The following is a 13,262-nucleotide window of genomic DNA, read 5'->3' as shown; positions in this document are numbered from 1 at the left end:
AATTGTAGGTTTCAGGTAATTGACCAGAGACTAATTAGAGTCGCCATTGTTCCAATAGGTGTCCTTAGGTAGCTAGATCAAGATAAGATTTTCATTTATATATTTATTTTATTGAACTCTTTACATGTATGAATGATGTAGCCTCAGAGGGCTTGTGATTATGAAACTTTGATGTGATTTTAGGAAAAAAAATATGTCATGGTTTCACTGTGCTCACTTTGAATCATTTTCTCTGGAAAATAGTACCTACGAACTCGAGAGGTCTTAGATCGGGGTTTTACAATCCAACACCCATTAGTGTGACTATACTAAAGGGAAGTAAAATCACATACCATTTACCTTCATCATTTAGAGAGCACATAAAACAAACAAAAAGTTTTTTTTTTGAAAGGCAAGCTAGGGTTAGACAAACACCTACCAAATTCATTTAGAGTAAGTAGCATAATTATAAAAATAATGTATCTCCCTTAGATGGGAACGAGTCTGGGGGTGGTTCTTCCAACACTTTTAAAATTTTCCCTAGCTAACTTTGCTCAGTATTGAGCAGTGTAATTCATATTCAATAATTCATATTTAATTGAGGTTTCTGTACAACTATTCTTATACGACTATACTTTTGTTGTTTTGAAAGAAATTCTTTTACAACTATACAGAAAGTGTCTCACTTGTTGAGGTATGGTGTTACCTTAGTTATTCACCTTGGAGTTCCCCTCTCAGAGGAGTCAGCTTAAAAAAGTAACAATTCATATGATAACTTGTTGAGGGATGGTGTCATATGATTCCTCACTTTTTTTGTGATAATGACATTTAACCATTCCCCTGATCCTCACTCACTCTCTTTATTTTTCTCTCTCTTACACTTTTACTTTTCTTGTTGTTTGTGTAGGCCATTTGCTTTGCTTTTGTGTCCACTTGACATGACCATTAACTAAATCTCAATGTTCATTTCTCACATGAGATGAGAAAGGCATCATAGGCTAAAAAAAGTCTATAATCATGCAAAGGAAAGGTCACATAGAAATGTTGCTTTCCTTTAAAAAAAATCATTAACAAACATTATTGTCTTTGTCACAAGCATAAAATTTTTTGTGAGCCAGTGCGACGTCAGACTGCCCAATCTGGCCAGCCTAACGGCCAAAGGCCTCGCACAAACTCATTTTTGTGTGCCGAATTATTTCATTGGCTATGTGCACAATTGTCTAGCAAAAACTGATCAAGCGCATCTCCTCATGCGTATCTACTTGGCCCAAGCTACTAGCTTTGTGCATCTTTCTTTTAGCATATCGTCATTGTGCTTCGATAAATAACCAAAAGGGTCGCAATACAAGTTTCAAGGAAGGACTCACACCCAACCGGACAACCAACTAATCCAAACAGCAACGTTGCACCTCTAAGACTGAAGCACGACCTCCTGAGAGCATCACTCAAGAAGGCCTTGCGGGTCTGTAATAGATGAAGGAAGATTATTCCTAAGACAGCCCAACCTTTCGGTCAGTTGATAGTTGATACATCACAGTAAGCAACACTATCCAAATTGCTCACTGATGCGTAGGCATTCACTTGCCTACCCCCGAGTCACCATACTCGGTTGAAACCACCTAATGTGATCCCTAAGAGAATTAGCCATAACCCACATACACCATCGTGCAACCAATGTTACGCATGAGATCATCATCCAAGTCGAGAGGTCATTAACCAAGTCTCCAAAGGCAACATCCTTTGATCTGCGGGCATAGTGCTTAATTAAACTGCTCAACGTCTATACTGTCACACATTATCGCATCAACGACAATAGTGTTTTATATCGTATGTCATGCTACCACTGCATGTCACTGATCAACCCAACGCATACTGCACGTTTTTACATGATGCATTTTCTACTCAATAGAGCTTCACACTGCACATGTCTCATTCCAAAGGCTTGGTCTGGGACATTCTCCCCCACCCAAATCATTATCATCATCGACAATGTCAGTGCATGTAAGAACATAATCTTCACTTCCATTTGCTAGTTTCCCTTTTGCAAACCACTTTGGTCATCTTTTCTTCACCCTTCTCAACATGTTTTTTTTTCTATAAAAAATTCGCATTTTGTTGTAGCACTCTTTTGCGCATACGCTCCCCTTGTGCACAACAAACACTTTTTTATCCTTAAGCACATCCTTTGCCCTGACTCCACATCTTGCTCATCATACTTGCAGCCCACAAACTGGTTGCCGCTACAACAAAGTCTAATCCAGAGGTTTCTCTCAATTTGACTTCCCTTATGAGTCATCATCAATTCTCCCTTTGGACGCCCGGTTTAGGTTCTGTCAAATTCACTTCGGCAATGACCTGTGGAGAGTATGCTTATACTTCGCTTCTTGGGGTGTCTCAGATTTGCCCCAAGAGCCATCTCAAGCAACAACCGAGGAAATTCTTATCGTGTTGTGCCCCACTATGAGCAACAACCGAAGAGTTCACTCTTTATTATCCTCAACCCTACGAGTGACAATCGAGTTTCACCTCGTGTTGCCCTCTATCTTAAGCGACAATCAAAGAATTTGCTCTGCGTTGCCCTCAAGTTAACGAACGATAATCGAGTTTCACCTCATGATGCCCTTATCACATCAGGCGCCCTCAAACCCAAAGGTGTATCTTTCCTGGCTTCAATCTGCTGGCATCATAACTCTTTGCAACATCGAGTCCCATACCACAATGCATTTCAAGCTACTTCAACAATAGTCTCATACCTTACCTTGCAACCTGTCGTGCATGAGCTCTGAACCTTAGGGCTTCGAATGAGCACTTCTTGCTCAACAAGGGCGCTTTCCGCCCAACGTGGTCCTCTCTATTGGCAATTAAGAGGCCACCAGCACGTACCACCAAAAAAGTCAGTTCTTTCAAAGGTATTGTTGCACCAACGGGTTGTCTTATCCACACACAAAGGGGTACTTCTGACCTCAGGCACCTTTCTTGCCCCCAACCAAGGCACTTCAGGCCTAATACGAACAACTCTAGCCTAACGTGGTCATCTCTATCGGCAGTTAAGAGGCTACCAACACGTGTCACCAAAAGGTCTGCTCCTTCAAAGGCATTCTTGCACACTTCTACGATCCATGGCATAACTACTCCTCAAGTGAATGGCAGCTTTCAAAGCGTACACCAACTCACCCCTCATGGTCTTCAACAACAGTCTACCTCAGTCACATATCCAATGTGAAAAACTTATAAACCCACCCAATCTCAAGTGCTGAATGCAATAGCCTCTTACCACTACCAAGTTTTAATAAAGGATCTGCCGACAACAACGAACCAACACAACCTAACTTTTATTTTGGTTTCAACCCATCACTGCCGCAACCTTCAACACGCTAAGTCGCATACCTCAACGCGCCTAAGTCGCTTAGATAATGGTCTTTTGCTTACTCAGCAATCGAGCATTCTTTGCTCATGGGACCCCAATGTAGCCCTATACTCAAGCAAGTTATCCTCACCTACACGATAAATCAATCTTCTTTTATGCTCATGGTTGGAGCACCTTCTGACCCAACAAGAGCAATTCCAAGCCCTGCAAGGTTCTCATAGAGAAGAGCGACTACTAATGTGTGCCGCATAGATATCAACTCCCTTAAAACACCAAACTTTGTAGTTTTCCAACGGTCCAAATTAATTATCAAATGGGACAAAAGGTGGGTACTCCGCTAACCCACAATCTCGTTGTCCTTTGCGGACACTCAAGAGAGAACATATAAGTTAAATTAAGTCTCCCACACTCAAAAGTACAAATTCATCCAGTCGAATCCAGCATGCACTCTTTGTCTGCATACCAAACAACAACCTTGTGCTTTTGCTTACCATCGATAAGATATCCCATATCACCCTCTCAACAACTTGCTTATGTGCTCCGTTAACCACACTTTAGTCGCACAAATACATATATACGGGACAAACCATCTCTTGTATGTTTGTATACTTAAACAAATGATCACTGCCATCTTAAATGTCGCACTCATCGAATGACAAAGTCACCATGAATCTTTCTTCTCTGATGCAATTGTCATAGACATAAAAAATTTTGTGAGCCCGTGCGGCATCAGACTACCAAGTTTGGCCAGCCTAACGGCCAAAGGTCTTGCACAAACTCATTTTCGTGTGCCAAATCATTTTATTAGCCCTATGCACCACCCCGTGCACAATTGCCTAGTGAAAGTTGATCAAGTGCATCCCCTCATGTATATCTATCTGGCCTAAGCCACTAGCTCCATACATCTTTCCTTTAGCACAACACCATCGTGCTTCGATGAACAACCAAAGGGTTCATAGTCTAAGTTCCCAGGAAGGGCTGACACACACTCAACTAGACAACCAACCTATCCAAACAACAACATCACACCTCTAAGGTTGCAGCGCGAACTTTTAAAAGCGTCACTCAAGAAAGCCTTGTGGGTCTCTAATAGACGGAGGAAGATTATTCTCAAGAACGCTCAGTCTTTTGGCCAGTTAATAACTAATATGTCAGAGCAAGCAACAATACCTAGATTGCTCACCAGCTCCTAATTATTCACTCGCCTAGCTCTGAGTCACCATACTCGGTTGGAACCACCTAATGTGATCCCTAGGTGAATTAGCCCTAACTCACATGCACTCTTGTGCAACCAATGCTATGTGTGAGATCATCATCCAAGTTGAGAGGTCCTTAACCAAGTCTCTAAATGCAACATTCTCTTATTTGATGGCATACTGCTTGATCAAACTACTCTATGTCTTTACCGACACACATAATTGCTTCAACAACAATATTGTTGTCTTTTGCATGTCATGCTACCATCGCACGTCACTGATCAGCCCAACGCATACCACATGTTCCTACACTTGATGCATTTTATGCTCAATAGCGATCCACACTACATATGCTCCATTCCAAAGGCTCAATCCAGGACAACCCTAATAGGCATGCCTAAGGTCCTCTAAATTGCAATTCTCACTTTTCAGCCTAATCACACCAGTCATTGTCCATTATACATTATATACAGTTGGATAGGGTTTGCTTTATTTTGTTTCCTCTTGTTTCATGGGTCAAGCTCGGCTCTGGTCAAGTTCAAGTCAGACTCGAGCTAACTAAGTCTAGGGATAAGTAGCGTATTGCCTTTGGTGAAGAAGAGTCCATCCCTTAACCAATTTTGAGGATTAAAGTGCCCTTGTGCGATGGGATAGTTGTTCCAATTTCACCATGGATGTCATGTAAATCCCTAATAGGTAGGGGTGTCAATAGGTTGGATTTGGTTCAGACCCAGGTAGAACCAGACTTAGGCCCAATTTCGGATATGGTATTGGTTCTAGACTCGGGTCTAATCGGTCTACTATAAGAGAAATCATGCCCAGACCCAACAAGAACTACATGAACTAGACCCGAATCATACCCGATAAAATAATATTTTTTTTATCATTTTTACATTTAAAATTTGTGTCCTAATCATAATTTGGATTGGGCCTGGGTCTGCTATAAAATTTCACAAATTGTACCCAAATCCATGTATTAATCAGACCTTCAGGTATGGACCCGGGTCTTAATATTTATCATCATACCCAGACCTGACCCGGACCAAACCCTATAGGATCTAGGTATGGTGACAATTGACAAATAAGAAGACCCGATTAAGACCCAGGTATGGACCCAAAGGTCCGATTAATACATGGATCTAGGTATAGTTTGTGAAATTTTATACCAGACCCAAGCTCAACCCGAGTTCCAATTATGACCCATAATTTTTCAATGTAAAAATAATAAAATTATTATTTTACCGAGTATGGTCTGGGTCTGATTCATGTAGTTCTTATAAGGTCCGAGTATGGTTTCTCTTATAGTAGACCAGATTTGGCCTGGGTCCAAACCCGATACCATACCCAAAAATATGGTCCAAGTCTGGTTCCACTTGGGTCTGAACCAAACCATACCCATTGACAACCCTACTACCAACAAGGAGTTGAGATGAGGATTTCTGGAATCCCTACCAGTTTTGACATTTTTTTAAATATTTACATAGAGAAACCACCCCCAGGATCAAAGACCTAGCCGCGGGTGTCACTTATTTAGATTGTAAAGTGAAATGAGGGGGAAATGAGAGGAGGTTTGGCAAGCCAAATCCCTTCCCTTCTTCTAATTTCAATTATATCCTTGCAACCATATTATAGTGAAATCCACTCCCATCATTTTCACCACCCTTCTTATCGCCCTTCTCATCTTCCTCCCAACATCAACTCTCAAACAAAACCTAAGGAGTTATGTTTTGAAATTGGTACCCCTAAGGAGCTTATACATTTGAAAAAGTGGTAGTTGCCAAATCCTCAAAGATTTAGACAGTGAAATCCAATGGTGATGAATGTTGTATCCGGTAGTAGGCCTTTTTTTTTGTCCATACGACTTATGAACATACATATTAAAAAACAACAAAAAGCTAGAATGAGTCTTATCTAGCTTTAATGAGCCCAAGTTCAAGCTCACGCTGGCTCGTTTAACTAATTAACGAGCCTCAAACAAGCGCTCAAGCTCTGCTTGTTAATTAAACGAATGACGTGAATCAAGCTCAATTTACTTTTGTTTGCTTAGCCATTATATCAACACAGCTTTTCTAATTTTTGATCTTGTTGATCCAGAAGCGCGAGAATGTAGCATCAGGTGGGGAATCTCTGAATGACATAACATGAGGATTCATGCTCACAGCACAAGGGGGTGGGGCTCTTACCTTTGAGGGTGCCCTCACCTCGAAGAAAGGCAGAAAAAGGATATGGTTGTCAAAGCCAAATGGTTGAAGCTCATAAGAGCTTTGTACCCCTGGTCAGGTGGATCACTTTTAGGTCGTGTTTGCATTGTTGGACGCCACGAGGGTAGAATGTGTGGAGTTTGTCCTTGACTTGTCAGTTGCACTCTGTGAGGCTGAGACGAGCTCAGAACGAGTTAACTCATATATATATAAATATAAATTTTTGAAAGTTGAAAACAATAGAATTTGGACCATCGTAGGGCGAAGTAGGTTATATGCTCTTTTGAAAGTTGAAAACAATAGAATTTGGAACATCAATCCCCTCTCTCTCTCTCTTCTATTTCTGCATTTGTGCACATCCAACAGGCGATCCTATATTGCTTCATCAAGCACCGGCTGACCTGCACATTGACTGTAGCATGGTTCAACTTGATGAGTTGTGGAGCCTGATTCAGAGTTTTTTCCCTTACAGAAGGGGGGTCCGGGGGCTTCCCTTGGCGCGGATCCCACTACACATTCAACGGGCAGGGGTCCAGGAGGGGCTGCCCTTGACGGGGGTCTCTGGAGGGCAATGCCTCATAGAAATTTTTTTTGGGGCCTTGTATAAATTATTTATTTTATTTTCCTCTTGTAACTGTCGAAAAGGAGTAATAAAGTTTTTCCTCTGGGCGGCCATGGTTTTTTACTCCCTCTCGGATTTGAGGGGAGGGTTTTCCACGTAAATCTATGTGTCGTTGTGTTTTGTTTGATCATTCTTGTTTATTGTTACCTTCAGTTGTTCCTTGCTCGCAGTTTTTGTAACACCCTTTTCCGCCATTGGTGTCACGAAATGACAATTCTAGAAAAGGACAAATTTTTTTCACTACACGATTTACGAAAATTACGTTGCAATTTGCCTTTTTTTTTGCAACGCAATTTAGCGATTTATGAACATCATGTAGCGATTTGTAGGTTGTTTTTTTTGCTACGCGTAGCGATTTGCCATTTTTTTTTGCTACATGATTTTCATAAATTGCTACTCGATTTAGCGATTTGCCATTTTTTTTTGCTACGTAATTTTTGTAAATCGCTACTCGATAGCGATTTGTTTTTTTTTTTGGTACACGGTTTTCATAAATCGCTACTGTGTGTAAATCATAAATCGTGATACCGAACTATGCCCCCTTCAGCATGATCTCCGTCGTGATCAGGTTGTAGACACCAGCCGTCCCGATGGCAGTCTTGAGGTCCTTGACAGGAATCCGAAGAGTAACGTGCCATTTTTGACGTTGGTGGGGAGGTGGGTCCTGTCGGAGAGAACGGCACCGGAGGTCGAGATGAGGACTTCGCGGTGCCAGAACCCGATGAATGCCCGCCAGGACTTGAGGGTGCGAACGCCCATGTTGAGCAGCGTCAGGGTGGCCTGGAAGGCATAACCTTGATCGAAAGTATTGCCAACGAAGGGGTAGACGGATTATACTTTGAAAGACTCCGTTGTAGGTGTACTGGAGGAAGATTCCATTGTAGGTGTCCCTCGAGAGAGTAGAATATGAGAACTACCATGTGAATTGGGCATTTCAAAAACTTTTTTTTTTTGCAAATCCAACTATGTAGATGCGTTTCTAATGATAAGTTTGTAAGGAATCAACTATTGGATCATGTATTTTGATGAAAAATGCAATTTTTGGATGATGTTTGAATATTTATGAAGATTATGAGTCTTTGATTTTAAAGCTTTAAAAAATTTTGTTTGTGTCTTATTCGGATGATCCAAGAGCTGGTCCTTATATGTGACAAACAGGTTTACTGCCAATGAAACTTTCATGAAGCCAATATATTATTGTACTAAAAACTTTCTGAAACTAGTTCTGAAAATTAACCAAACCCCAATGTCAGATACGAACCGTTTCACTTCACTTCCAATGGACCTTTTACTAGCATGCGCAACATTCAAACAAAGTGCAGGCTTTACACTCATCAATTGAAACCATCAGAGTTTTATTCTGTTCCACGATCCATCGACAGCTGCATGGAAGACAGAAACCAGGCTGACCAGTAGAGCACATTAGCTCATCTATCACGGTTAAAATATGAACAGAGAACCAATATTTAAGTGAATCTAAAAAAAATTGAAAATATTGGACAGAAATACGGTGTGTAACCTGTAGGCAATATATTTTATTTAAAAATTATGTTAAAAAAGATGAACAAATTACCAAAAATTATGATGCAACTTCGGGAATGTTAAGATCACATTAGATTCACTTTCTCATCTGTATGAGAAAGTGAATCTCATTTGTATAAGCAGCCGAACATAAAAATTAAGTTGTGAGAAAGTGAATCTCATTTGCCTTTGCAAATGAGAGTCACTTTCTAAATTGCTTGTGATTCTGAATCACATGAAACCCAATGTGATTCTGAATCATGTTTTGAAAGGAGCAGCCCAACTTACCCTTAATTCATTTCACGACTTATTCTTATTACCAGTCTCCAAATCCTTGCAAAAGACAACACCAAATTTACAAGAAAGTGGAATCCATTACTTGGACCATTTTTTTTTGTAAATTAAAAACTAATCCATCAAATATATAGTGGGGGTTGGATTTTCCTGCATTTTTTTTGTAACAAATTAAAAACTACTTCATCCAATATCAAATATATAGTGGGGTTGATTTTTCTTTCTAGTTTGGTATGATTAACAAAATAGCAGACAGGTGCTTGACACTTTGCATCTTCTAGCATTGGCCACGCTTAGAATGTCATCACATGTGCATCTCTTCCTCACAAGATCATAATTAATACCACAATGATGTAAAGCAAGACAACTAAGAGACAATAAAATAAAAAAAAACTTGAAAAGAAAACAATCAGATGAGTCTATGAGCGTCACCTATGTTGGGTTTACCTCCAACAAACAACACCCTCATAGTTGACTAAAACAAGAGATCTACATAGTGTGAGTACGTTGCTGATGCATTTACAAGGTATTTATTAAGTTATATTTATCTTTAATGGTCACTTAAGTGTATGTCATTACCCATTTTTTGTGTGTTCTTCACAACAAGTTTTTTGATCCTCCTAAAAATTGTTTTATAAATGTACTTTAAATATTCGTTTTAGTTTTGATGTTATATATATTGTATGTTTAATTTCATACAGCAGAAGATGTGCAAGCATCACATTTTAATGTTAGTACAAAAATATGTCATGCTCATAAGTTGTATTCATTTCATTTTCGTTCAAAAATGAACCTACCCATATAATTGCATTCATTCCACTCATTCAAATAAATAATTTTGCACATACATTGCATTCATTATATTCATTTAAAAATGAATTTGCTCATATATTACATTCATTTCATTCATTAAAAATCTGAACATGCTTATACATTACATTTATTTTATTCATTCAAAAATAAACCTACTTATATAATTGCATTTATTACATTCATTCAAAAAATGAATTTGCTTATACATTTTATTCTGTATATTCATTCAAAAATGAATATGATCATGCATTGCATTCATTTCATTCATTCAAAAACTGAACTTGCTCATACATTGCGTTAATTTTATTCATTCAAAAATGAATATAATAAATCTGCTTATACATTGCATTTATTATATTTATTCAAAAATGAATTTGCTTATGCATTGCATTCATTTCATTCATTAAAAAAATAAATACGCTAATGTATTGCATTCATTTCATTTATTAAAAAACTAAACATGTTCATACATTGCATTCATTAAAAACTGAACATGCTCATACATTGCATTAATTTTATTCATTTGAAAATGAACATGCTCGTATATTGCATTTATTTTATTCACTCAAAAAATGAACATGCTCATACATTGTATTTATTGTATTTACTTAAAAAATAAATTTGCTCATATATTGCATTCATTTCATTCACTAAAAAAATAAATTTGCTCATACATTTTATTTATTTCATTCATTAAAAAAATGAAACTGCTCATACATTGTATTTAATTTATTCATTTAAAAAATGAACTTACTCATATATTTTATTTATTCAAAAAAATAATTACTTAATTAATTGCACTAATTTTAGGAAAAAGATAATTAATTGCACTAAAAGGCATTAATTGCACACAAAGTTGGCTATGATTGTTTTGTGTAGGAATCATCTTATTTAGGCCTCTCTTCAAACCCGAGCCCGTTAAGAACCGAAGCAAAACCCGACCTGATAGTAAATGGGCCGGGTTGTTGACCAGGCCGGCTCGGTCCATTAGCGAGCTGGGCCCAGATTGGGCCGGCCCAATCCATTTACTATCGGACATGAATTGGGCCGGTTCGGTCCATTAGAGGGCCAGCCCAGCCCGATCCATAAGCGGGCCGGGCCGGCCCGATGCCCACACCTATGCATTATGCACCTATATGTAAATTACCTGAATAAATGGTTTGTCCCGTTTAAACCATGTATCACCAAATCTCTCGTCAGAATTAGTCTGAATCGGTCCTTAGCTGATTCAAAAGGGGTCGATTTACGTGTCATTTAAATCCAAAATTAAAATGTTTTAACGGGATAAAAACCTTATTTAATATTTGTTTTAAATTTTTTCCATTGTTTAATAACACATGTTATCTGCTGGTAAAAAGGTGCCGATTTGCAAAACAATTCGACTTGATTCAATTCAATTCAATTTTTTTTAAACCAACTCACCTGGTGAATCGATTTTAACAACATTGCACCAAACCCATTTAGCCCTTTTTCACATTGAAAAAAATACCCATTTCCAATATATATAAGTACCATGGAGGACTCAAATTATAACTGGATTTGGAACTTCACTGTAAAATGTGAGCCAGCTCTGAACATGGACCATGACTTACTATTCAAAAGATGGACACGTTGGGGTGAATTATGACCCGACCCATGCTAGATGAGTCAAGGATAATCCCAACTTGATATCCCCAAGGAACCGTTGTTTGATTCAAACCTTTGATTGATGTTCAATTGCTTACCATATTGATTTATGTTCTATTGTTCTTTTCTATTAGCTCAAATGTCCTCTTTTCTATTAGTTCACCTGTCCAGCCATGCTTACCTTGGTGAGGGCTACTTGAATAGTAAGTCTTCATGTCTTTGGCTCAGTCCATCAAAGGCCCTTTAGGTCTACAACTATAACTCGCAGCTAAAGACTTGACTTCAAGGTGTGACCAAGACCAATCAAATCATAGCACGAAAACCTAACTTAGTTGGCTAAGTTCATAGTTCTATTTTTATTTACACGGAGAAACTATCCTTAGGATCAGAGACTTTGCCTGCCGTACTTATGATCACTGTCCCAAAAGCGTAATATTTTGCCTTGATGGAGTTGCAACGCATAGGCTTTCACAAGAAAATGGCACATAACTTGGTTTCTAGTTTCTTGAATACGCCGGCCGATGAGAATACTTAAAACCACGAGAGGTTGGACTTATGCATGTAAGGTTATCTGACTAGAAAGATTCAAAATCACGAACTTGGTCATGTTGATACTCGAAAGGATATCGGATTCACATGACATGCAGCACGTTTTAACCTAATGCCAAACGGGGGTTTGTGAAGGAGCCAAGCTGCGGGTTTGGATTGCAAAATTTGTTTAAGCTCAATCCCTTAATCACGATAGTAAGATAGTATCAAAGTGAATTTAACTAACGGGTGATATTTTAGTCTTAGACGCGCTTTCAATTATATGGGTCTGGTTTGGGTTTTTATTTTCTTCGACCCGATTTGTTTGACAGGCAGCCGGGCCCGGTCCGATGACGAGTTCGGTATGAGAAGGCTGCCCTGAAGTCTTGGGTCTGCCCGGGCGGGTATTCCACGTCCTATAAAAGCGTTTCTTGTTCTCCCTCCCTCCCTACTGAGAAAGACAAAGGGGAAAGAAGAAGAAGGGTGGGGGGAGAAGATGTGGGTGTTCTACCTCATATCGTTGCTCCTAACCCTAGGAATGGTCTGCATCACGCTCAGATACTTCGCAGGGCCCGACGTCCCTCGCTACGTCCTCTTCACCGTCGGCTACGCCTGGTTCTGCTCCTTGTCCATCATCATCCTCGTCCCCGCCGATATCTGGACGGTAGGCTTCGTCTCTTTTTCTATCTATCTTCTATCGATCTCGATCTATGTCGATATTTTGTTGTTTTTTGATCCTTGTTATCCGTCGAGTTTTTCGAGATCTTGGATTGTGTTTGTTGGAGAGGGGTTTGATATGGATTTCTGGAAGACTAATTCATAGTGATCCTCTTTTTTTTGGCGCTTTTTTATTGGAAATCTTGTCTTATTTGATATGTGAGGATTTTGAATCTGGGAGTTTTGTTTAGTTGGATTAGTTCGTCAGCTATAGATTGCAGAATTAGAGCTTATTTCTTATTTTTATTTGATCAATTTACATAATTTTGTTAATTACTGGTTCGTTTATGTTGGTAAATGCCGACCATCTGACCATGTGATGTTGTAGGAGCCCTTGTATAGAACTATAGGTTGAGCTACGATCGTATCAGGGGACTGTGTGAGGATTTTGAATTTGG

General features: G+C 39.1%; 1 protein-coding gene across 3 annotated transcripts in view; it reads left to right on the top strand.

The window, feature by feature from the left end:
- Window positions 1-12,552: 12,552 nt before the first annotated feature.
- LOC149841250 (uncharacterized) overlaps window positions 12,553-13,262 on the top strand; it is a 72,053-nt gene continuing 71,343 nt past the window's right edge. For 2 of the 3 annotated variants that reach the window (XM_090003713.1, XM_090003715.1), the window contains exon 1: window positions 12,553-12,811. In XM_090003713.1, the coding sequence (XP_089859839.1) occupies window positions 12,644-12,811 (168 nt within the window). In that variant the 5' untranslated portion in view covers window positions 12,553-12,643. The remainder of the gene's footprint in view (window positions 12,812-13,262) is intronic. The other variant, XM_090003714.1, reaches the window with a different exon arrangement.

This window comes from Nuphar pumila, chromosome 4, assembly GCF_984573655.1.
Source record: "Nuphar pumila chromosome 4, dmNupPumi1.hap1.1, whole genome shotgun sequence".
NCBI classification, from domain to species: domain Eukaryota; kingdom Viridiplantae; phylum Streptophyta; class Magnoliopsida; order Nymphaeales; family Nymphaeaceae; genus Nuphar; species Nuphar pumila.
Note: the sequence above shows the minus strand (reverse complement) of the source record. Positions and strands in the feature narration are given on the sequence as shown.